Here is a 27,102-nt window from a genome sequence, read left to right as displayed (position 1 = left end):
CTTTATGCTTCAGGCCTTAATTCCATCAGACATACTTAAGCTAGGAAGTCAATGGATTTAAAACTCTGCTAAAACAGGACCAAAAGATATTATAGAAATACTTTAGAGATTTGATGAGGAAAGATGTATTTAGGTGAATGCGTCATGGATAGCAATCCGAGACCTGTGAGAAATGGTCACTCAACAGAGCGGCAGATGATGGCCTGAAGGTAGAGGATGATTCCAGTTCCACCTTCCCTCAGAACAGCTCATTCCTGCCAAAAATCAAATGCTAATGATACGGATGGATATCAATAGAGCAGACCACAGCTGTTTTAACCAATATAAAATGGGGAATAAAATAGCTCTTCAAAAATCTCCCTTCTTTAGCATTTGCCTTCATAATCTGTTTCCTCTAGTTAAAATAGCAAATACCTATGAGACAGATTTAAAGCCCCCTGCTGTCTACATGCATTTCTTGTTTGATCCAATTTCCATATGATGGGATTTCTCTTAATGTCTTGAATAGGGGAAAAAATGCAAATAAAATTGTCCGACTCTGACGTGGGAATAATTCACCTGTTCAGTCACCAGTCATTATAGAGGAGAGAATCTTATGAGGACTAGTGAGAAATGTTTTTCTTTTAAAATTACAGGTTCAGTGGCAAATGAATAAAACTATGAATTATGTTTTACTAGAGAAAAACAGCAATATTACTATGTAAAGATAAAGGCTGAGGTAATTTCCCTTGACATAAACTCTGCAGGTATTCATTACATTTGAAATAGAAATAAAACAGCATTTCCTACAGTTACTATGTACTTCAAAATTACTGGGCTTCGTTCCACTGCACAGTCAGCTAAAGCAGGTAGAGCACAGCTGTGGTAAGAAACGATGATCAGGACTCAGATAGTTTACTTCAATGTTGACCCAGCCAGTATACAGACAGAAATAATCCAGGAGTCAAAAAGTCAGAGTGAAGAGCACCCTCCTGAGAGGGAGAAGCATGGCTTTGCACCTGCCAGACCATTCAGAGCAGGGAACCTGAGCTGTTTTTTCAAACATTTGTCACCACAGGCAGAAAAGATGACCTGCGTTTTGACTGTGGTCATCAAAGGGTGGGCCCTGCTCAGCTAGGTACCTGCCACAGCAAACCACTATAAACCTGGAAGAGATAATCATTTAAAGCTTTGCCCTAACTCTGGTGTCCAACCTGCAAAGAAAACAAGAATTCAGAGGTTCCTGGAAGAGGGAAAAGAGCGATTTGTGATAACAGCCAACAGTGGCACATAACGAAAAGATGTATTTTTTTTTCATGGATGAATTTCAGAAGAAAATTCGAGAAGAATCTCACCATTAGAACAGTGATGTCTGTGCAGTGGGGGCCAAAAAAAAAAAAAAACACCCAACAAACAAATCAAACCCCAACCACACCCTGGCCCTTTCTCCCGATCCAAATAAACCTTCCATACACATTTAAATTTTAAGTCTAGGGGCTTATGAACAAACAGTTTGATTTTGTGTAGTGAGAAGCCCTTGCAATCTTACTGCAAGGGAGAACCAAGTAGGAATAATGAAACATTCAAAATGAGAGGGATTTTTAACTGATGCACTATTTGAAAGAAATAAAAAAATAACATGTACCAAACCTATGCACACATTTGAATTCCTTAAAACAAAAGAAAAATACCCATATGGCTTTTGGTTTTTAATAGCTGCATACAATAAAACTACCAAATGAGCTTAGATATGAGGTGAAAACAGTTATATTAGTGGACAGCTAAAATTTCTGGCTTTAGTGAACACGTCTAATAAATGTTTATTATCACTCATATAATAACTGTAGGGAATCACTCTGAAAAGAAATTAAAAATGCATGTCTTATTTTCACCATTTTTCCATCCTTACAGCTTCCCAATGAACAATTAAAATCTACTGTATCTCTGTCAAGTTTTAAAAGTCAAAAAGCATTTATAGAGACTCAGTGAATAGCTGATTGTTATTCATTATTGCTGAGGTAGCCAGAAAAAGGGAGTATAGATTTGAGACAGTAAATGGATTAGTCCAAATACATTGACTAGATTTGCATTCATTTATGGTGTCAGCCAGAGGCTAGAGCTGTATTTAAATAAAATCTAGGCTTCTGAATGAAAGAACCATGCAGATTTAGCAATATAAAATAAGGACTAAATCAAATCAGAAGTTGTGAGAAAGTCCGTGATGCTCCAGTAGACAGAGAAGCTTTGCTGATTGCTATTTATGAAGGACTTGATCCTGCATTCCTTGTATTCTCAAAAGTGCCTTTGTAAGAAATCATTTGAGTAACAGGAGGTAATGGCTTCTCCTGAGCTTTAGCTCATATAACATCTTGATACTATGTTATTTCAGTGAAAGTAAAATTAATTAACTCAAAAATCTGGAGTATGCAATCTCTCTAGGCCAAATTCAGATTTTGGCTTCAGATTCAGACTCTCTGGAAACCTTTGAGTTTAGCACAGTGACTTCTTTTCATGTCAAGCCGCAAGTCTGATTTTCAACTCTTCCTTTGCCAATATCACTTCTTCCTGATAAGCCAACTTTGTCAGATCTTAAACAAAATTGAAGCAGATTACTTGCCCAGTTATAGTAAAAGGCACCCTTCCTTCCTTAAATCTTAAGTAAAGATGCAGGGCTTGTCCAGTAAGTTATGGTTGACTCTACCTAACCTTCCCTGCTACTACTACTAGAGTTATTATTTAGTGAGTATTTTGTAGTTTTTTGTCCAGTTGCAATTTAAGTGTGGCTAGTAATAATACCACTTGTTTTGGATAATTGTCCAAGTATAAAATGCCTGAAAACCTCCCTATTGCATAATTCATCAAAACACAAAGGAAATGCCTCACTTTGAGCTCCTATCCCCTTCTCTTTCCTGACAAATACTTTTAATCACTTTAAAACACTTGTGTGTGGATGGTCAACTTCTTCAGTACACTATGACTCTTAAAGATTCTGCCATTTAGTTTTTTGGACCATTTGATCTCCTAACTATAATAAAATTGGTGATTATATCTATCATCAGAAACAAAAGTCAAACTGAGAACAGCACTTTCCATAACATAGGCTTTTCATAACTTAAGGTCTTCCCTGAAGCATTTGTTCACATAACATGTATTCACCACATTTGTAACAGTTAATTGTGTTAGGATTTGAAATTGAAACTAGTAAGTAAAATACTCTGTGTAATTTGAGACTGAGTTTGGCTTGCTATGTTTTTTTATTATTATTTATTATATTTTATTATTATTTATTCGTTCTTTGAAAATGCCTGTAAACACAAATTGTTCTGGTATTGGCTATTAAGTTATATATTATGGAAAATATCCCAAAGGATGAGTTGATGTAACATAACTGAAATCAGTGTAGTATTTGGCTGCAGCATTAGCATCTTAGTCTGACTACTCTCACCTCCTGTGATCTCTTACAAGGGTTCATTTTTGGACTAGTGTTTGTCTAATTTCATTTTAAAACAGGAGTAACAATGGAAGACAGGCAAGACCACCATCAGAACCAGAATCACAGTGACTAAAGTTGCAATTTGGGCACTATGAAAAAGAGATGAATGACACACTTACAGATTGCCTGCTCACTTGTTCGTGTTTAGCCTAACCCATCCAGAGAGATGACTTTATAATTTAATCAGAAAAAAATCTCAAAGATGGTCAAAATTTATGTAACACAATGACTGAATCTCAATGTACTATATCATGAGTGAGAGAATTAATATACTGTTGACAGAAATCTCTGTTTCTACAGATTCAGTAATTACCAAAATCCTCTTCTGCTGTATGACTGAACAGTTTATTTTATTTTACTTTACGTCCCATGAAAGGCCTTTGAAGGCAGTATTTCAGCTTTATTAACTTTCTACTACATTATGAATTAAAGAGCAATTGCTTACGTTTGATTTCTAGGGAGGAGCACATTTCAGAGGTAGTACTCAATTCCGCTTCAGGAAGATAAATACTACCAATATCCATATCAACCAAAAAGGATTGAAGTTACCGTAAAGCAAAGATTTGGACATGAATGAAATAAATATTCAAATAGGCCTCTCAAAAACTGAATATGGTTTCCTCTTGGACACCTGGTATTTCATAAAACCCAGTGCTCAATGACATACGACAACAGTTTTATATCTCCTTAAATCTTTAGTGAATTCCTTGAAATTTAGTTCCTAAATTTCAAACAAATGCAATATCTTCATACTTTACCTTGCCTTCCTTTGTGTAAGCAAGCACTTTGTCTTCTTCTTTTGGGTGAAAAAGGAGAGTTTCCACAAAAAAAGTAATAGGTTGTTTCTGGAAAGTAGCTCCTTCATCTGTGCTTATGAAAAGGCTTTGGTCACGGTCATTATGCGAAGAGCTTACAAGAATGATCTAAAAGACAAAAATGACAACAAACATTCACTCAGAAGATTGTTTTCTCTAAAACAGAAAACAAAGCCTTATTTTTGTTCCATAAATGTCAGAATTTGTACACACCTTATCTATCAAAATCCTATGGAAAAGAAACTCAAAGGCATCTTAAGATGTAGGGACAGTAAGATCCTATTAATCTTCGCTGACCTAATCTGTGAATCTTAAACTCTATAGTTTCTCTTGCAAATCACACCAAACTGATCACAATTCTCATCTCTGCTCAAAATGACTGCCTTAGATTTTGGTTCTCATGCAAGGTTCATGAAGCTACAAGAGAAAATCTCAAGACTAACCAAAAAAGATTTAATACTAGTAAGGACTTACCTTAATATGCCCATATAAATACATCACTTTATCTAGTGAGGCTACCTTTATAAATACTAAACATAAAAATAATCTCCACTATAGTTATATAAGAATCACCACAAGAAAGAACTACTTTATAACATATTTCCATTGCTTCACCATTCTCCTCCTGCTTTCTCCTCCATGTTTTGGATAAAAAAGAAATTCACTTCGCTGCAGAAATATAAGCCAATCAATTATTTGCATTTCCTTCTCATGTTCAGATAATACCTTACTTCAAACATAGTAATAATTTGAGCTGTTTTCTTGTGTGAAATTTGTGTCAGGCTTTCAGAAACAAGGAAATTCTCCTCATATAATTTAATCAAAATTGCATTCTTTTTAACTTCTTCACCTTTTGTAGTTGCTCAGTGTGTTACAGCATGGTTCTAAAAAATGCCAATGCGAAGATCCATTTTTATTGTCTCTCCAGACCAAATGGACCCCATTTGCAAGTGAAAAGGTGCCCTTATTAACTGACAGCCAACAAACAAAACATGGATTTTCAAAAGGCCAGCTGGGCTCTATTTAGCTCACCCTTTTAAAAACAATAAAAAAGTAATAATCCTAGAATCAAAATAAATTTAAAATATTCAGCAAATGTCACAGAATCCTGATCATTGCTATATAGTGACTGCAACTTGCTAACAGAGCTAAATGGCAACCAGTTATGCAAACAGGATTACAATAATATGAATATAGAGAAGTAAATACATTAGAAAAAAACAGCACAATTCTTATGTAGTCATCTTTTTAGGGTGAAGCTGAAGTTCAAAAAATTGAAATCTCTAATGAATTCCACAGATATGGCAAATGGTTGGGGCTTTTACTGCTATACCACTACTTGGGGGTAAAACTGAATACTTAAGGATGTGTGTGCACTTGTACTTGAAACACATACGCAGTTTCACAAATTTCTGCATAGCTTTCATATATCACATATTGAAATAAATTGCTGAACTAGAAACTTACACATACTTCAGGATCCATGGTCCATCTCTGAAACCCCATGCCAATGCATTCATTAAGCCAAAACTACAGTGATTAGCTGTGTGACTAGATCAGTCAGAAGAGCACGATAATAGCCCATAACCTTCCCATGATTTTCCATATTTCTAATTGTAACTTTACCCAAGAATATGAAAATGTGTCATTTTTATTGTAAGGCCTTTATAAATGACATTTTCACAAGAGCCATCTCTTATTCCTACTGCATTTAATGGCTTCCTTTATCCTTGGTAAACTCTTCAAACAGTATCTGTTTAATTTATTAGTATATACTGCATTTAAAGATTCTTGTAACATGTTCATTCAGCAGTTTTCTGCAGAGGGCATGATACCAGACTGAAGTTGAATGTGGCTATAATGTGCTTCCCTGCACCTTTGCATGCATTACAAAGTGCAGAGAAGAATTTATGACCAGTGTGGAGACTTGTGCTTTCCTTGCTATACTGCCACCTGCAACTCAGGCTCAAAACATCTGATTTTTCTTGTCAATAAAAGAATTCAAACTGTCAGCATGCTCCCTGAGCTACCTAATGCTCAATCCCATTGGTTTCTTACCAGATGACAGAAAAAAACACACAGTTCTGTGTAAAAGGGTCAAGCAAACTCCCCAAGGAAGGCTGCAATAACAGTTCCACAAATCCTGCTGAAGCTTGTTAACGTGTGGATGGTGGACAAGACTGGTCCTGAGACTCATGCATAGCTTGCAGCAAGTACAATTTCCTCCATGCTGCATCACTAGATGCAGTATGGGACTAATTCCATATAGAAAGTTTAATTCCTTTGTATAATGTCTGCTAGTCCAAATAATTTCCATAAATGTCATTATCTTCATTTTCTCCTGTTTATGTCTTTAACAACATACACAACCAAGACAAATCACTATAGCATACACCCCAGAAAAGGTATAAATTGCACCTAAAGAGAATAATAACCAGAGACTACAGTGTAGAATGACTACAGTCCAGAGACTACAGTGTTACTGACCTGCTTTCTTTTTTTGGCCCAGTAAATCTTATGATCAAAAACATACCCAAAGATTGGTTTCAAAATAATAAAGGAAATAATTTTATAAATCTGGGAGCGGCTGTCACAGTTGATGAACATTGAGTATAGATATGTCTGTTTCTCATCCATAACGAGGACCAAGAAAGCAACTTTCAAAGAACATCATTCTAGAAATTGAAGTCTGAGGAAAAATGTCAGATGTAATGAAATGCAAACACACTGTGAGAATCGCTAATGGTGTCCTTAAAAAAATATTATGCATCTTTCAGAGTTGAATCTGTGAGAAAAAATATAGCCTAAAGATTGTAGACATTTAAGCGTACATGGCAGAGTCCCTTACTATACCCTTACCTACACACGTATCACAGTTCATTTAATGAAATATTTTTGAATTTCACTCCGTGTTCTGATTTACATTTCCATAGTTTAAACTGATGATTTTGTGCCAAGCATACAGATTTACTCCCCACAGCTAATGCACTGGGTGCTCAGACTTGCCTGCTGGCTAGCACTACTTATTGAGGAAAATATTCCAGAGTAAATATTGTACCCACATTAAATGCTTTCCATAACGTTTTATTTACTTTGTAAGTGCAAGAAATACCCAAACCTTCCTGCTAGCAACTGATGAAGGGATGCAACTGGGACATACTATCTGGAGAGTGCTGACTAGAAGTGCTGAGGGTTTTAACTCAGAATAAACAGCTATTTGCTTGAATAATTTAGTATCCAAAAACCAGAACAGATTTTAATCACATCTAAACCTCACTTAAGCTTCTTTTAAACAACTTTTTTTTTTTTAACATGGCATTTCTCTTTCCTGTCAAACTCTTGTGTTTCTTTTTTTTTTAATGAAATTGATCTTAATATTATGCCGTTTATCCCTAATCTCACTTCTTAATTTCCCATCAGTTAAACAGACCACAATAATAAACGTGTATATATTTAGATCAGATATAAATCTACAACTTCCAGTAGTTGAGTGTAAGTAGAATATTTCAAGGTGAGAACATAACCCATGGATTATCAAGCAAGTGAATAAAAGAGGATGCTATAGATCAACAGGGAGGAGTGCAAAAAATATTTCTTATGAAAAAAGAAAGATAGTTAACCAAGTCAATATATGAATTAAAGCATCCCAAAAATTAAGGAAAGCCATGCTTTTTCTTGTTTCAGAAAAACATAGTGAAGCAGGAAGAAATATAAAAGCCAAATAAATCTGAAAATAATGTGATTAAAGACATTTTTATTTAATCTCTCTTTCAGGATTGATTGGTCAACATATATGTCTGTCTGCTCCCTCTACTGGGTGGAATCACAATCTGAGCACCAAAGGATAAAAAGACACTGACAGAAAAGGCTACTGTAGCTTGGGCATCATACTTCTTCTTCCCACTATTACCATGAAGACTTGAAATAATCATAGTGATTACCAGGGAGTCTTAAATGTAGATTTGGCAGCAATTCAAAGCTATGCTGTAATTTCAAGTGGCAATAAACACAGGATATTAACATGCATCATTTGCACTGTGTCTGAAATATAACCCCCTCCCCTCAGCCTAGGTCCAATCAAAATGTAAACTCAAGATAAATTTGATCTTAATCAGCACTTTCTCTAAAACAAGGCAATCTTCTAACAAATTACAATTGTGCTGTCTCTTTCAGCTTCAGCAACTGATCTTAATTATAATTCTAGCTTTTATTTCCGTTCCTTTTCTCTAGTACTTAGAAAAAAAAATGGGAAAAAAGTCAAAATGTCCATCATGAAGAAATTTCTAGACTTGCAGCATCTGACTTGCTCCAGTAGAGTTCTGCAGTAAGTGGTGAGCGAGATAACACACACTGTTTTTTAACTATATAAGCCTGTATATGGTCAGAAATCAGGACACCCCATAGTCCTGAGCACTCTAAGTAGTACTTGGAAAAAAGAAATCTACTTTGGGCTGAGTAAGGTATTGAAATGCATAAACTCTTCATTTAAGAGTACACAGCAGCCATACAAGAGTAGTCAAGCATGCCCAGGAAGCACCTACACCTCTCCAGGCCCTCCAGTAGACATAGAGGACTTCGCTATGGGCATTCAATCCTAAGGAGTGCTGGACTCACTCCAGCAAAAACCTTAATGGCAGAACTAATTTTAAACTTATGAGCCATCCCCACTGAGGTCAATTAACTTCCATTAAGAATGTGTAATGTGTAAGAATGCCTAGATGAAGGCTGTTAAGTGAACGGGACTCAAGGCTGCTGGGCACAAGACAACCCTGAAATCCTACCAATATCACCACATAAAAACTGCACGTCTGCATGAATGTTGAAGCTATCTCAGGGCAATATTCATATAGCTTCACAGCACTGCAATCACACCCTCGACATTTTTTGAGATTAAGTAACTAAGTCATCTATTTTTCTTGCACTTACAGTTTACATTATTTATGTGTTATTAGATGTGCCTGGCTGATACAGAAATTACTCTAGCTCCTGGTCACAATTGTAAATGAGATGTTGCTTCTCAGACGGCATTCATAAAACAGAATGCAGACTGCCAAGGGTTATGATTTTTATCTTGGATGGTATGAAAGACCTGATAACTCAAGAGTGGCAAAGCTGCAGAGTGAAATATAGTTCCGTTACTCTCACAGTGGTAAAAACAATATCTAAAGAATCGAACCAGGGTAATTCCAAGCAGAGAGTAAAATAAAATGCCTTCCAGCTAGCAGTTTAATCTTGTAGATATTTCCTTGAAGTTGCAACCAAAATCACTCCTCACAAATTTTATAATTATTAGTGAATATAATCACTAATGAATCACTGAAAATTGAGAAGAGCTAGAAATCCAGCTTTTGTGCAACTGAATTGCATAAATGCACATTCATAGGTACGTAACATGAATATACATACATCCCAAAATATTACTTTACATAGTAAACATTAACAACTTTGAGAATTCCTATTTTCTTTCTTTTGAAGAGTCTTCTCCAACTCTCACATATATGCATTTCAAAACAGCAACTAGTTTCTACGAAAACTGCCATTAGGGAATGGAAAGTGGGAATGTTAAGGAGGACTCCTGAGAAATATCTGCTCCACTGATCATATAATCTCAGGACACAATCAAAGGTTATATGAAACAATCCTGGTGGGGCTAATGGAAAGTGTGTAGTACAGTTTCATCTCCCCCGTGTTGTAGTCAGCTCATTAATCATTTGGAGAATCACAACTGAAGCTGTAATATTATTAATCTAGTACCAACAACATGTTAGGCATGTTAGGATGTAGAGCAAATATAAAGAATTTGGGATCTTCAAACAAGCTGGTTACAAACTGGAGTATAGTTGGTTACATGTGAAACATGGTGAGGAGGGAATGAACATCAGAATCGGTATCTAAACAGAAAAATGTTATCATAGCGATGTGATGGAAAACAAATGGCTTAAACTGCAACTAGGCAAGACTGAAATTACATAATCTGCTAGTAAGAGGAAACAGTTTTGAAAGAGTTAACTTTTCTCTAGGGCTTTCGCTATATGGGCAGCAAGTTGAAGGCTGGCTACATATAATTCTAATGAATGTCCACAGATAAACAGCTACAAAAGTTCGGACTGATGTTGATGACCAGCCTGAAAATCTTCCCCTGTTGCACCTGTTGGCAATTTGTATATATTTAAATCCTTCTGATCTCTATAACTGAACACCTCAAAGATGCTGACTACGCTGAGTCAATCTCTGGGGAATGCTAACTGCAGCTCCATTCTTCAGTTTTCTTATTTAGAGAAGTGTTGGGTAGGATAAGCAAGCTGAGACATTACCTCTCCCTCTGTGGGAGCAAATTTCACCCACCTGTAACACATTGCAACTCAACTAGAGTGGCAAACCAAATTTTCATGAGGAATGCTTTGTTCAAAAACATTTCAGAGCAGTAACTGATGCCACCGGACGAAAGATTCTACAGTAATCGACACATATTAAGCAAAGTTGGATTATGCAAAGTTGGCATTCCTGCAGTATACTGAGACAGAGAGGTGAATATGTCAAAGGCTACAAGCACAGGGAGAAAGAGTACTCAATGTCTTTATAGATAGTTTTTTTTTTTTTTAATAGCAAATCTTGATATTGTTTTGATATTGTTACTTGTACCATTTTGTTTTGTCTCTGCATATTTCACTTTGCATTTCTGTATGGTACTGTTTGGATTAAACTGAAAACTGAAGAGTCTTTTAGTCTTCCTGCAAGGTCCAATGTTAGCCTGGCTATTGCTAATTCTCAAGCAAAAGAGATCATTTAATGTACCACTTATAACTTTCTATACCTTAAAATATCACAATCTTGTCTTAAGATGTTTTGAGAGATGATTATCATATTGATATCTTCACATATTCATATGGTTTCATTTAAAATAATGTACTCTAGTACACCAGGAACAAAATCAGTCTTTCAGTATGCTCTAAATCAGCAGTTTGAGTGGGAAATAGCACTGGGGGAGGCATACGGCCAGTTCTTGTCACAGCAGGAGAATGTTCTCTAACCAGGTTTTATAGTGCTGATAAAATAAGGGCATTTTGTGTGACTTGGAGAAAAAAAAAGGGAGTTGGATAGCACAGCAGAAATGGGCAAGTTTTGTTCTTTCTCACCACCTCCACAAACGTTATTACTTACAGACAGAACAGACACACTGATCTTTTTTAGTTTGGGCATTCGCTAACTAATCTAATTCAAGAAATACTTTGCAGACCTCCAATAAACCTGTAAATATATTCTGCCTGAAGACATCACAGAGCATAAATATAAAACAATGCTTCCCAAACAGTATATTGGATGCACAAAAAATGACTGCATATATGTGTTGATCTAATTTAATGAAGAGACAGGTCAAATAGTTCCCAGCCTCCAACCATTAATTTGTTCAGATGAAAAACTGCACTAACTTTGAAGAGAAATTACATGGATAGTAATTAGCAGATAGAGGAAAAAAACATGAAGGAAAGCAGTTATGGTGGTTAAAAATATCAGTTTTATGGCATTGATCAAGACCCACCGTATTGTCTAAAGGTAAAACTATTTCTTCACACTAAAAATCAGGTGTGCCCAAATTGTCCCCTCCAGTCCTAAAGTCTCAACGGATTCCTGGAGTTCTTGCAAAGGCCATGTAATAATGTTCCCAAGATATTCCTAACTCCAATTCAAGCATCAACTTCCAGCACCTGCATTCCTTTCTCTGCTGCTGCTATAAAGCAGGTTTCACGGAGATCAACGTATTCACTGTCTGTACTGGAATTCATAAAGAATATGCAGCATATTCCAAAACTGGATATAAGTATATCTGTATATACAATTTCTACCCATGCAAAGGTTCGTGCAACCAGACGGGATTCACCCAAACTTGTTGAAGCAGCTGGCTGAATTCACTGAGAGCTCTGAAAGGTTCTAGTGATTGGGAAAGGTTCCTGAAGACTGGAAAAAGAGAAACACTGTGCCCACCCTAGCATCATCTACAAAGTCTCACACCATATTTTGAACTTGTCTGTTCCCATATCTAAAGAGATAGCTGGCACTACAAAGTGAGTTATTAAAGTCCTTACCCTTAAAGAAGCACCTGCTTCCTTTAAAGAACTGAAGGTGCTCTCCTTAATGGAGGTCTGGGCGTAGTTAAAAATTGAGCAGCTCTTCTCTTCTAAACTACGGGGAAAATAGGAAACCTTGGGGAAAGAGCTGCATCGAGCAAGTCTTTTGTACATAAGCCACAGCCGATAATGTGGTTTTGAAGAGGAAAACGGAAGGGGGAGAAGAAAGGGAGGCAGAGCAGCAGAAGCAAGCGCTGCAAAAACAGTAATTATTTTTCACTTGAATTTGGCTATATCTCCATTATGTGGACTACAAAGCTTAATTATAAAATCTCTTGCTATTGAAATATTTCCCCTTATCTTTGATATCCAGTCCAAATGGACTGGGAAAAAGCCCTTGAAAAGCAGAAAGGAAATGTCTTTTAAAGTAATTTTTGGTCCCATTAGGGTGAATCTCATTAATAGAAAAAGGACTTCACTGAAGAATGGAGCTTTTATATTCAGAAGCATACAGTACTGCTGTGCCTGATTCTAGCAGCACTGTAGATAATAAACCTCTCTCCATCAGGGTTTAGATTTTTGTAAAATACACATTTTATATTGAGGTAGGGTTTTAGAAAAAGCACATATCTGGCACTCACTGTGCTAGTTTTCTCCAGGTGTACTTAGGGTAGGTGTTGATTGGAGCTTTAAAATATGATTTTATTTATTTATTTATTGAAAAGCATCATTTTGTCATAACTGACAGGTTTTGCTGGAAGCTTACAACAACAAATTTACCAGCATGATTCAGAAGGCCAATGGGGGCAATAGGGGCAGGGGATATTTTTTCTGGGTCTGTTCCACCTTACGCACATAAATAGAAAATATTTGCTGGGACAGAGATACTGACTTTGTGCATCAGTTGTTAGAGCACTCATGTGTCATTGCAGAAACATGACTCTTGGTATCTTCCCAGTCAAATGTTGTGATTCATAAAGCGTAGGCAATTCTCCACATATTCTCATACGTTTTAGAGAGAAGGGGTCACACATCAGCAGAACCAAGACAGAAATACAAGAAATGTTCTTTTGCTCATGTGCTAGACTTGTAAACTTTGGTGCCAAGGTATATAGTTTCTGTGTTTGTTCCCAAACACATTATTTTGGCTCTTATTAGAACATTTTAATGAGAAGTTCAGAAGTAGGAAAGTAAATAAAATGAATGCACAAGTATAAAGCATTTCTACTAATCCTCTTTCTCTCACTTTTACTAACATTTAATCCTCATGAAAAGTTTGTAATTTATCCTGGGCTGCTTCATTTTTATTTATTTATTTACAGGGTTGAGGGGAAACAATCTTATTTTACTGCAATTTCGAAATCGGAGAGCTTGGACCCTGGCAGTGAGTTTACAGACACAGAAGGCAGGTAGGAAGATTTCAGGAGCTTCCTGTCTTGGCAAGAATATTGCTAAAGAGATTCAGATATAAATTATAGCTGCTACTGAAAAAGCAAATTGAAGTGATACTTTTTTTTTTTTTCCCTAAATAAAAGCTACACAGAGCTCTAAAAATCTCAGGCTGAGGTTAATCTTGGCTTACCAATTCTGTTCTCAGAGTCAGCGGGAACTTCACAAACTGTCTGTAATGCAGACCCCGGCACCGACACCATCTAAAGCAGAATCCAAAAGTCTTTGGTCTTACCACCAGCCTGGCACTTAGGAAGATTTTGTTTTAGTATTTGAGGCTATAACGTGAATTTCATACGAAGCATTACATACATCACAGTTTCTCTAACTTTTACATCAATACCAACAGGATGGGAATAAAATTATGTATGTGCATACAGTTGGTATTAAAAGGGAAATGGAAGAATCCCAGAAAGAGTGAAATTCAAGAATGGGAGAACAAAACACTGAAGAGTGTTGACAATTCAACAAAGAAAGGATAAAAAATCTCTGCCATTCTCCTCAAAATCTCCATATTGTTCATATTTTGATTTCATTAGCAGCAAGTACCTGATACCATGAGTCATTTTACTGTTTTGGGCATATTGGAAATATATATGGGGCTACTGGAAGCAGCCATCCAAAAACAAAAAGAATTATAGGAGTAAATAAAAAAGCAACCCCCCACCCCCATGTTTTTAATGAAACAAACATTAATCACTAAAAGTTCATATTAGTACTAGGAGTTGTTCTGACTTGTGAAAAAGTTAGCTATTTTAAAGTAACTTCAAAATTTTAGTTTAAAGAACCATTTTCAATGACTGAATAATAAATGTCACCCATTTACTGTACATTAACACCACACGATACTGATGTTTTCAGTGGTCTTAGTATCTTAGAGTTAACTTTCATGAGGGAGGAACACCTCACTGCTCCAGAACTGATTTCTAATCTCAGCTGTGCAGATGTGCATGCTTTTGATTAAATCTGCAGGTCAGCTGGCATGTACAAACACAGCAAACAAAACACAGACCCGGGTGCCTTTGGATCTGAACAGGCAGTCTTAAATAACCTGGGTTAAACAGAAAAGATGAAAACAATTAATCTCAGTTGGTAATTAGCTCTTGTTCTGGCAGATGCAGTTCCAGTGTTTGATAAACACTGATGGATACTGCCCAGGTGTTGCATAAGAATATAGTTCTTTGACTTGGAAGTTGCTTGTTTTTACAATCTTTCCCTTTCTTTCTTTCCTTTCAAATGAACATGCTCTTACTTCTGGGTTAGAAGTTCAGCTCTTTTTTTTTTCCCCCCTCTCCTTTGTCTGTGCTCCTTGGATCCCCTGTTGTGCTAATGGACAGACTGTGTGGATAAATCCTAGAATGTTCAAAGAATAGCGAATAACTGAAACACGTAGGTAGGAAGGGACTTCCAGGAGTCATCTAGCTCAACCTCCTTTTCCAGGAAAGGCCAGGTAGAGTAGACATTTCAAGACTATATTCCCTTGAGTCCTGAGTATCTCTAAGGATGGAGATCCCACAGTCTGGACAGCCTGTTTCAGTGTTTGTCCTCATCATAAAAATGTTTTTCCCTGTAAGCCGTTAGAGTTTCCCATGTTCCAGTTTGTGTTGCTGCCTCTCCTTCCAGTCCATGTCTCTAAGAAATGTCTCCAGCTTCGGATACACCTGGTTTTAAACATCAGTAAGATCTCCCCTGAGTCTTCTTCAGGCTGAGCAAGCCCAGCATGTCCTCCGCTGAGCTCCTGCTATGTCAATGCCTCTCTTGTCCTGGGGAGCCTAAAACTGGATGAGCTGTTCCAGATGCAGTCTCAAAAACTGCCAAGCAGAGGGGAAGGATTACCTCCCTGGACCTGCTCACTACATTCTTTCCAAAATACGTAGTTGGCTTTCCTTGCTGAAAAGGCACATTGCTCTGCCCTTGGCAGTTCAACGAGGACCCACCAGATCTTTTCAGCAAAGCTGTTTTCTAGCCAGTCAGTCCCCTGTTTGTACAACTGCTAGACTTCTTACATCCCATATACAGGATTTTTTTCCCCCCAGGTTTTTTTTTGTTTGTTTTGTCTTTTCCACAGCAGATGACTCTGAAAGTGCCATCCTGAAAAAATATGAGTAGATGGAGCCACCTAACAATTGCTATTCATCTTGTTGGTGAAAGCTAGATTCCCAGGTAAAGTGAGGTCAATTGCCACTTAGGCCAAGCCTCAACATATGATGAGGTAGGATCTCTGTCAAAATTCCTAAATTAGAAGGATGACTTTCCACCCTTGATCTTCTAGTGTCAGTTATAATAATTAGGAATGTGTACTGGGTCTGGCTGGGATGGAGTTAACTTTCCCTGCAGCAGCCCATACAGTGCTATGCTCTGCACTTGTAGCTAGAACAGCTTTGGTATCACACCACTGTTTTGTCTACTGCTGAGCAGTGCTGGTACAGCACCAAGACTCCCTCCAAGCCCCCAAAGCCAGAAGTGGAGAGGGGACATCACCAGGGCAGCTGACCTAAACCAACCAAAGGGATATTCCGTACCGTATGGTATCACACTGAGCAATAAGAGGTGGGAAAGGGGAAGGAGGGGGGGGCTCTCCTTATGAAGACGTCTGTCCTCCCAAGCAACTGATACAGGTATTGAGGCCCTGCTTCCCAGGACGTTGCCAAACATCATTCATTGATGGGAATTAGAGATTATTTTTTTTCCTTCTCTCTGTGCTTTTGCATGGCCTTTAAATTTTTTTATTTTTTTCCTCCTCTCTTCCTTTTTCCTTTAATTAAATTATCCCTATCTCAACCTGTGAGCCTTCTTTTTCTTTCCAGCATGCTTTCTTCTCCCCCACCCTGTTCTTTTGAGGAGGGGGAGTGAGAGGGCAGTTGTGGTGGTTTAGCTGCCCAGCAGGGTAAAACCACCACAGAATGTTTATTTGCTCAACTATATTCTAGAATGCATTCAAATAATATTTTCTGGTCTTTAGATTTGTTTCAAAATTTGCTTTTTGTTCTTGTGTTTTCTTAAGCTTATAAATCTTTCCAATATATCTTTTTGGGACACCTTGTCCTTCATCTCCTATGTTTTCATCCATTGCTGCCCTGGACCACAGTTAGCCACTGATTAAAAGCACCGGAAGATTTATGGTCTTTTATATCAATTGCATTTGAAGTAATGTTCCTAAAAAGTTGTAAGCACCATCAAACTTTGTAATATAACACATCTTACTGGGTAGAGGCTGGGCGGTGTGAGTTAGCCAGAAAGGATGAGCCATAAAACAAGAAGCATTAGAAGTTATGAAGAGCTTCTTTCACATAATTAAAAGTTAATTAAAAACTCTTAGTATAATCTATATCCAGGAAAAATGGCCTTTTGTCATTTATACAAGCGAGTTTCCTGAAAGAAGCACTCATCTGAGACTGCAGCCCATTCCAGAGAAGTAAACAAAACAAAAAAAAAAAATCACACAATAATCAACAGCCTGTCCCAGGTGGCATACTAATTTACTAACAGTTTTTGATAATTTATTGCAAGTTAAACAGTTCAGTGACAGGCGGGAAAAAGAAAAAAAGAAAAAAAAAAAAAAAGGTTATTTATTCTCTTCTTTGACAGTGTCTCCTGTTCAAATCTACCTCACTTCATCAGCTTGCTCCTAGGCATTTCTTTGAGAGAATTAATAAGCAGGCACGAAAAAAGTAGAGGAATAGGCTATAACTCATTTACTGTTACTGAAAACAAAAGGGCCTATGAGACATAAAAGACATCAAAGATGCTACATTGACCAAAAAAGCTCAATCCCAAGAGAAAAAAGAAGTCTCAGTCTCGTTCAAGAAGAAAGATTGCCCAGGTGGATGGCTAGTCTTCCCAAACTGCCTCCATACAGACTTTTCTGGTCTGTGAAATAATTTCTTTTGATTACTAAACAATATTGCATGTTTATACAGAACCAAAGGATCCTAAATCAAAATGTTTCTGAAAATAATAACTAACATTTCTGTCAGTTGCAGCTACATAAATCAAGGTGGTGTTTGGGGATGCAGAAATAGCACAAGTTAAAATTCATAAACAAAGCAGCAATAGGATTCCACCATCTAAAACACGGTCAGCATGCCTATAGTCCTAGCTAAGTTTTCAAAAAGCTTCAGCACATCTATGCTCCTCAGTCAGCTTGATTACAAGTTGCCCAGGGCAAGACTGTCTCTCTCTTTCACATCTGGACAGTGCCAAGCTCAATCATACCTTTGCCTGTAGGTGCAACCACGACAAAAGTAAATAAATACAGCTGCAAAAACTAGACTGGTCACACCGAGTGCTGAGAGTTGCTGAGCATTTTTAGAACTCAATTCTTTTTTCTGTTTTCAACCCCTAGACGAGAACTTAGTGATTTTTAGGGAGACATCAAATATTTATGTCAAATTAATTCAAATGAGCTACACACTGCTCTCATTTCCACCACCATAATCAGAAAGCAACTCCATTAATTTCATTCATTGTACTACTACTGCTTATATACTAGAGGTGTGATTTGCAAAATGCTAAGCACCAGAAATTCCCAACTGCATCATCATCTTTCATGCTTTCCACAAATTTCAGAGATGTTAAATCTATGCCTACAGAGCAGCCTGAGTCTGCTAGGCTTCATATTCTGAGCATCTTTTTCAAGGTTTATCACTGGGAAGAGTTTTCAGTATCCTGGAGCTATGAATGTGACTTTGTAAACAATCATGGACAAGTTTTGTAGGGAGCAGTAGGTATTAATGAAAGGGTTGACGTGATTCAGTCTGTTAAAATTGCTGCAGCCAGCAAGGAAGAGTAAAACAGAGCAACACAGGTTCATGCCTGAACAACCTGTCATGGCACCATGCTAACTGATTGTAATCGCTGCAAGCCAGTGAGAAGCTGAACTGTTCATCACCTGGAATACAAACTCTGACTAAGAAATGTCAGATTGCCAACAGCTAGTTTAAACAGGATGAAACAAGAAGTTGACTTTTTTTTTTTTTTTTTTTTTTTTTGCATGGGGCATATCAGTTCTGGGGAATGGCAAATCCCTGCAAACTGCCAAACCCAACAGACTCAATCTGCCAAGACTTAAGTAAGTCCCACTCATCTGGTTGTCATCGCACACTCTCCATGATATCAAGGGCTCAGGTTCCTCTGCTGAACTGGGCACAGGTCATTTACAAAAATCCAACCAGTAAGGGCGCCTGTAATACTATGCTAAGATTTTTCTAAAACAAAATAATTGCTGACTTTTTTTCTTATCCACATTCATATTTACACTTAATGAATATTTTTAGTTTGTCTCTGTTTGGAGGAGAGTACTTTGTGAACTTACATTTAGGCCACAAATTTTCTTATGGAATATGGTATCTATACCCATTCATTTTTCAGTGAACTGAGGCCACATAGCTCAATATAGTGCAGATCTGGTTTCCAGCTAGAACTAATTCTACAGTCATATAATTCCTTAATCTCACTGGGAAAAATAAAAAATAAAAAAATTATGCCTTATGTTGAGATATTTCTCGGAAAGACAGGAAACAATCAGCTAAATTTTGCAGCCTACCAACATGTCCATACAATAACCTATGAACCATAGATCATTTCTGTTTTTACATGTCTGCAAGGCATTGGAAACGTTCATGGGATACAGATCACATTACAATATGCATTTCAAGTTTGTATTATCATTAGTATCCAAAATTTTCCATACTCAGGACAGAAATTTATATCTTTTGTTCCTTCAAACCCCAGGTCCATCTTTTGATTTCTCCCCATTATTCATTTCTAAATGAAACTACATGTTGACCACCTATCACTAAAGAGAAAGGAGAATGAGCAGTGCAGGTTATAGGCAATTTAAACAAGAAACGCTCATATAAGTGTCTTCATCAAAAGCTGCAGTTACAGTGATTTATATGCTGACCTGTATCTCTATCAGATCTGAGCCCCACAGGAAAGCATTTGGTGTTCTGTAGTTTCCATTATGTAGCACAATAGCAATGGGTGATCATGCAATACTCTAAATTATCATATAATGAAGAATGGCTTGGTTTTGTCAGTATTTTGTCTATGCTTGCCTTGAGAACTGGGGAATGCACTGTAATGTTTGTATCTATTCTCCAAATCCAGCTACTGTATTTTTAGGCAAAATAATCAGCTGTGACCTTTATTAATCCATACTCACTTCGTTAAACGTAAGGAAGATAAATGCTTTCAATGGGTTTAATTCATTGTAAAGTTTTTTTTTTTTTTTTGCACCAGAGTGATGGTAGCAAAACAATTTTCTGTGAATACTGTAACATAATGCAAGCTGACAAGGTACAGTAACTGTTTCCCAAAGCACATTGCACTACACAAATGTACATCATGGCTGCAAAAAGCACACAGCCTTTTTTTTTTTTTTTTTCTTTTTCCAACATGAGGTTTGTAATAAAATTACATGCTTATAAAGCCTTCGCCCTCAACACAAGATACTAAAGCTATGCCAACTGTGCTGTATTTTGAGATTGGTTGTGTATAACCTCTTTGCTGAAGGTTACCCTCTAGAAAAAGAACGGCAAAATGCCTGCCCCAGTCACAGACTGGTATATTGTTTAAATCATCAATACAGAGGTTAGTCATATGATTGACCAGAAGATGACTCTTGGATCCCAACAAGGACGTGACTGTGTTGTGCAGGCAGTCAAAACAGGCATTCGGGAGTCAGGATCCCATGCTGTATTTGAGATTTTCTCAGCAACTTACTATAAGACTATAAAAGTAAGTGTTTACTTTACCTCTCTGTGCTTTTGGATGCACATCAACTAATGGAGATAATACCTATGTGCTCTGTAGGACAAAGATGATGGCATTAAAATATGACTTAAACTGTCCTCTGTTCCAAGTACTTCAGAATACCCTGGCTTACACTTCTCCATAAAAGCACACAGGTTTCCCCCTGATAATTTATTTTGTTTTTCATGCTGTCATTTTAACCATTTAATGTAAAATTATCATTGTAATGTGCATAATGTAGGTCAAAAAAGTAGCCACTGAACAAGAAAACCAACACTACGATGAAGAAAAACAAACATCTTTTGTAATGTCATTATGAAGTCTCAAGAGCAGTTTTTCCAAGTGTCACCTCCACTCATCCAACCTCATAGTTCCCTCTAGAAATGACATAGCCAACCATAAATTTGCTGAAACTCAAACAGATACGAATCTCTATTCTGCATAATAAAATTCCTTGACATAAAATCTACTTCAGTCACATCTACCAATGTAGAAATTGTGGCTAGATCTATGAAGTCAAGATCTATTGTGACCTTTCAAAAAAACAGAGTTAAGATATTGGAGGTAGGGGTCTATATAGTCTTTCTTCATTTTAACTGATGATATGTTTTACTGAAATAGGTACATCTTTCTTCCATAATAGGAGGCTGTGCAATCATGTTCCATGGCCACCTGCTAAAATAAAACAATTTGTGATAAGTGTCTTACTTTTCAGAGGTGTAAGAGTTCAGGCTGTAGAGCTATATTATCCTCTAAAGAACACTAGTATTTGCAAGATTATCCTTAGCTTCATTTCTGTGGCTTTCATATTATCAAGAGGTGGTGAATTCAATGTAACGAGTTAACACTTGTACTAGTAGTTCATTGTTTTTTCCCATTTCTCATCTGAAGTTAGCTAGCTGTCTGTTTCTAGATCTGAGGAAAAAGCAGAATCACATTTATGTTATGAATTCTGAATGGACTGTACCTAAATTACTCAGTAAAAAAGAATCATAAGTCATTTCATGTCAAATCATGCTCCATACAAGTCAGTATAAATAATACTTTGCCTCAGAAGAAAAAACATCATTTCATTAGCACTGTGAGTTAGCAGTGTTTCTGGATGCTAAGTTCTGAAACAGCTAATTTGAATAAATGGATCAATACATCCTGATCACAAAGAAAACCTTAAGAATACTTTTCAACAAGGCACTTGTGCACAGCCTCAATCAGAAGTTTCACTAAAAGATGACCCAGTCATCAATATACATATTTCTGCACTCTGAAGAATACAAGATCAAGTGTGCCCCTTGTAGAAGGCACAGAGTTTGTGGACAATTCTTAAACCTTCCTTCAGACCAAATCCCAAGAAAGTTTTGTATCCTGCAGACACGAGCTTTATCCATTAGGCTAGTGAGTAATACAGTAGCACAGAACTTCAATATCTACAGATTTCAATAACAAATAAACAAATACGTGATTTTGTACACTCTGCTGAATTATCAGAATATTTACTTTGTCTACCTCAATCCCTGATTTTCATCCTGATGTATCATCATTGTGCTCTATGGATTCCTTCAAAATATACATCTACTTTTCCCACAGTTCAGTCAAGTGACATGGCTTGGTGGATCTCTGGAATCCCAGTGGATCCCATTGCTAAATTTCACAGAGCAGAGTGGGTTTCTTGCATGTGCTAGAGGCAAAATGAAACAAATCTACTGTATAGTACTGAATCATGCATTAAAATCATAATATCCTCAGACTAATCTACCTACTAAATAATTAGCCAACAAGGCTAATTAACAGCTTCTGAGATTGTGAAGTAGGCTGAACAGAGAGGTTAAGACAGAGCAGGTCCTATTGAAGCAAATGGTCACATGTGCCTGAATCTGGGATACTTCTCTCACGAAGCACCTGGGAGGCAACCACAGTGGGCTATTCTAAGAGCCAGTGCACTTTTCCTGAGGTCTGGACTGAAACTCAATTCTGAATTGAGCAATTGGAAAGCATTAAGTGTGTACCACAGCCTTCCCACTTTGAAATGGTCATCTTATAAAAAGATAAATGGCTAAAATGAGGGAAAATCAAATATGATTCTTACTTCAAAGCAGTATTAATATGTTCTTACTCAGGGGGGAATATATACCATGGCAGCAAAATATGGCAGAGAAATACAGCACTGCAAATCATTCTAAGATGTAAGTTATTTAGCTTTTACCTACATAGAAAATACATTTACTAAAGTAATTCTGAGAACCTTCAAAGAACAGTATTTTTTCGTTTGAGAAATATTATATCCCTGAGTGGTTTTTGTACAATTCATCTAGACAAAAATCCCAGAAAACCTTACCACTCCTGCTGCCTTCCAAGTAATCACTAGGGATATCATAATTATCCACTCCACATAGCCAGCTTCTCCCAAGTCATAAACAACTGTACTTACAGAATGATTGGAAAGTCAAAATTTATCTTCAGACTGGACTACCAAAATGATTTTCTTAATCATCTCAAGACAAATATAAAATAGTAATAATAATAAAAAAAAAACCTGCCAGTAATAGAAAAGATTTTTCTTCACAATTACTACTAGATACATAAATAATTCCACTGTGCAAAAGCTAACTCCCATCAAGTCAAAAGCTGTAAGAAATAATTCACTACAGAGCAAAAAAATCAACATTAACAAACATCCACTCCCTCCTTTTTGCCCTTCCTTTTTCCCCAAAAAGTCAGTAAGTGAAGCTCTAAACCTGCCAAGGACTGAGCAAAGACAGGCTCCCCATGTGGAGTGGATAGATAGATGGATGAATTATCCTTCCTTTTCTAAGCACAAGGATCTCTCAAAACTCATTTCTTCACAAGGAAACAGGACAATGATTTTCAAACAGGATCTTTATTTTCCCTTTTTTTTTTTTCCCAGTAACAAATACAGATACAAGCAGAATCGCAGTCTTACCTGAGAACAACTACGTGCATATTTTTTCCTCCTTCATATTTCCCTACTGTTTTGTTTAATTACAGAACTTTTTCCATTTTACAGGGGCAACCCTTTTTCTATTTCATTAGTGGCTCAACCCAGCTCCCTGCCAGTCAGACACAGTTATTTATTTTCACTAACATGCTGAATTAACGCATATCTCAACTTTCAACAAGCAGCAGCACTGTAGGTGGCTCAGTTCAGCTTAGCTGAATTATTGACATGACAGTTACTTTCTGAATCACTTGTCAAAAGCAATCTCTAGCACCCACAGCTTTCTGCTCCTGCTTTTCCTTTCTCTCCCTGCTCCTGCACCACTCCTAATTTCAACTGAAGGGAAATTTTTCCTTTTTTTCCAACCCAATTTATCCTTCCCTGTTAGGAGAAAATCAAACACTCCTGCTCCTCGTAACTTGCCTGGCATATGTATTGGCCTTCCTCTCAGTCATCTCCAACAATGAAAAGCAGTGTGATCATGCCCCAAAAGAATAAAATATAACAGATGGATATGAAAGACTTCTGAATACATATTTGACTCTGTACCAACCACAGCAGAACAGAACTGTGAGCACAGAGAAGGAGAGAGATATCCTGAGCTTCATTTATAACGTAAATAACAGAACAAAGTAAGGACAAGGGAAAAATATCATCACTCTCCAGGAAGAAAGGAAGGAAGGAAAACAAAAAACACCAAACCAAAAAAAAATCAGGAGAAATTACTTCTCAGAAAGAGTGGTTAGGCATAGGAAAGGGTTGCTCAGGGAGGTGGTGAAGTCACTGTCCCTGAGGGTGTTTAAGGAAAGGTTGGACTTAGTGCTTAGGGACACGGTTTAGTGGGTGATATTGGTGGGGGGGATGGTTGGAGTAGATGATCTTGGAGGTCTTTTCCAACCTTAATGATTCAATGATTCTTTTTTCTAAATGAAGACCCAGTCTTCAAAAATGGTATGCATACAGCAACTGTTATTATAACCCCATGAGGACATTTTCCAGTTATGTCAGAACTCAGTACTATAAGCTCTTGAAAGTCTGATCTTCATAAGCAGTAAGCAATTTTGATCCTTTCTCTCCTCCCCCACCATCCCCCAAATCTGCTCCCAAAAGGATTCTGTAGACGTGAAGTCTATCGTAGAGCTGGGAATTAATGCAATGCATTTTCAGTTTCACTCAAGAACTTAATACCACACATTCCTTAGTTTCATATATAGAGTGTTTTTTTTTGTTGTTCATTTTAGTTTTTAATATTTATGGCAAATAAATACCTGCTACCAGTTCTCAACATATGCCATCAATACCAGTCACCTGAGGTATGGAGATACCACTCTAGAAAACCACGCTATTCTTATAAGTAACAATTCAAATTTCCACTAGATGAACAGGAAATAATAGTTTCTGATCTCAGATTATAGCTGCGATGTCACTGATGGAAGAATATTCTGTTTAATAGAATGACCTGTGTTACCTTTTGTTAGGGAAATGTCAATTGTGAAAGGCTTCATTAAAAAAGATAATGAACGAGAAAGACAGAAAAGCCCTTTAAGAAAGTTGGGCTGTCAGGTTTTCTCCGAGGGAAGTAACAGTTCTTTTCACACTGCTGTGTGAACTGAATTATATTTGACATTTATTCCAACTCAAACCTACCTGAAAGTTACACAGTCAATCAACATTCATTAGAGTCAAGAGTTAGGATTTATTAAAGTGTTTTTCTCTTCTGAATTGCATCACTCTTTTACAGATCCTCCTTCAGTAACTTTCCAGTTCAGCATCAGTAGAAGACAGACAACTTTTTACTGGGCTCTATACATTAGATTTTCTTTTTTTTAGTATGTTTTATGACAGTAGTATGTCATAAAACTTCAGAGATAAGTGTAATTGAGAGGCAGATATCACTGCTGATACACAGCTGACATAGATGTGCACCACTGCCCTTTACCAGTCCTCTTCTAGCCTTTGCAATAGCAATGTACTGCTATCAGCTATTTGTCGTCAGGGTTTTACAGTGAGAGTTCAAAAGGTATAGCATTTGAGATTCCTATCCTGCCTACTCAGTTTCTACCTCTTAATCAAGTTTTGATAAGCTATCGCTTGTACAGCAGCTTGTGAATTTACAGATTAAACAACAGAATCAACTCAGAAGTGCTCAAATCATGACAATGTTGGCTTCATTGCAATGAGTTTGAATTGTAATATGATGCTATTAAGCAATGTTCCTGTTCAAATGCAGGGCATGCTTAAGAAAGTTCAGTAAGTGAAGAAAGCCCTTTATCTCTCCTTCTGTGATACATCAAAGACAATAAAGCCCAGTAAGAAATCATAAAATGCTTTGCTGTGCCTTATTATTAACATTGAGCACCATACAGTGCTTAAAGACATTTATTATGACACTTCCATTTGTTGGAGGTACTGATCTAAAAGGCAGATTGCAACCCATATATATACAACTTACTCAGTTATGTGTATTGACACCAAGCAATGTTTAGAAGTACTCGTTTACCATAAAAATACACAGCAATTTCAATATTTTCAATAACTATAAAAATCTCACAGATTCATACCTTTTAAGGCTAGAAGGGGCCACAAATACAGACTGTTTTACGAGTGTAACACTGCTGAAACTGCATGTGATAGTATTGTTGATTTCTAATGTCACTTTTACACTTGTATAATTGTGCTGGCTTGCCAAAATTTCCACAGATCTCTAATAATTATTTATTTAATACTATGCTGCCTTTACATTTTTACAAAAACAAAACAAAACAAAACTATCATGTAGAGTAAAATTCAAAATTATGCCAGCTTATTTCCTAAATTAGTGAATGTGTTTTGCTGGTTTTGTGAAATTTTAGTCCATCTCATTAGCAGAAAGATCCAAAGACCAGGAGGCACTAGTGAGAGTTATGCTAACACCACCATACTTAATATCATAGCAAACGTATCCCCTATGAGGGAACGCAGCAATAGTTCGGGTCTTATCAGAAAATATTGGGACACCATTAGTATCCAAGTAACCTCAATGCATCTCTACATTAATGGAATCGTATTTCAACTGCAGAATGGTCTACAGCTGTCAAGGAAGAGCATTACCTACATTAGGAATTACAGAGGTAGCCATGGCAAATAAATGATGCTCCTGAAGAAAACTATATTTTTCTGCCTGGGGCCTATTTCTTAATGCCATTTAAGACACCAACAAAATGATATACTTGATTTATATCACTCAGACCTGAACTTCCCACTCAAACAAGCTTAAAAAAAAATCTACCTTACATAGCTCCTTTCTTTAATCTGTATTTCAGATGATGACCTCTAGACAATCATCCCAAAGCATTCTCTCTGGCTTTAAGAGAACACCTGAGAAACAGATTTATACAGTAATAGGCCAGATATGTATGGCTGTCAGTTTGCCACCTGAATTGTTCACTAAACACAATATCTTGGTTGAAATCCAGAGACTTTCCATTAATTTTAAATGAAGTAACTTCGGAATTATGCTAGCATGAGAGCACAATCCATCCCTTAATGACAGTTATTTGCAATAGGGAAGATGTTTTATGTAATCAATTTGAACACCTGCTTTTGTAATCA

At 36.9% G+C, this 27,102-nt stretch overlaps 1 protein-coding gene across 1 annotated transcript in view; it reads right to left on the bottom strand.

Moving 5' to 3' along the window:
• SORCS2 (sortilin related VPS10 domain containing receptor 2) overlaps positions 1-27,102 on the bottom strand; it is a 542,274-nt gene that overhangs the window by 104,826 nt on the left and 410,346 nt on the right. The window contains exon 5 of the mRNA XM_050710589.1: positions 4,231-4,395. Within this exon, the coding sequence (XP_050566546.1) occupies positions 4,231-4,395 (165 nt within the window). The remainder of the gene's footprint in view (positions 1-4,230; positions 4,396-27,102) is intronic.

The sequence above is a fragment of the Cygnus atratus genome, chromosome 4, assembly GCF_013377495.2.
Source record: "Cygnus atratus isolate AKBS03 ecotype Queensland, Australia chromosome 4, CAtr_DNAZoo_HiC_assembly, whole genome shotgun sequence".
NCBI classification, from domain to species: domain Eukaryota; kingdom Metazoa; phylum Chordata; class Aves; order Anseriformes; family Anatidae; genus Cygnus; species Cygnus atratus.
The sequence above is the reverse complement of the archived record's forward strand: the minus strand, read 5'-3'. Positions and strand labels throughout refer to the sequence as shown.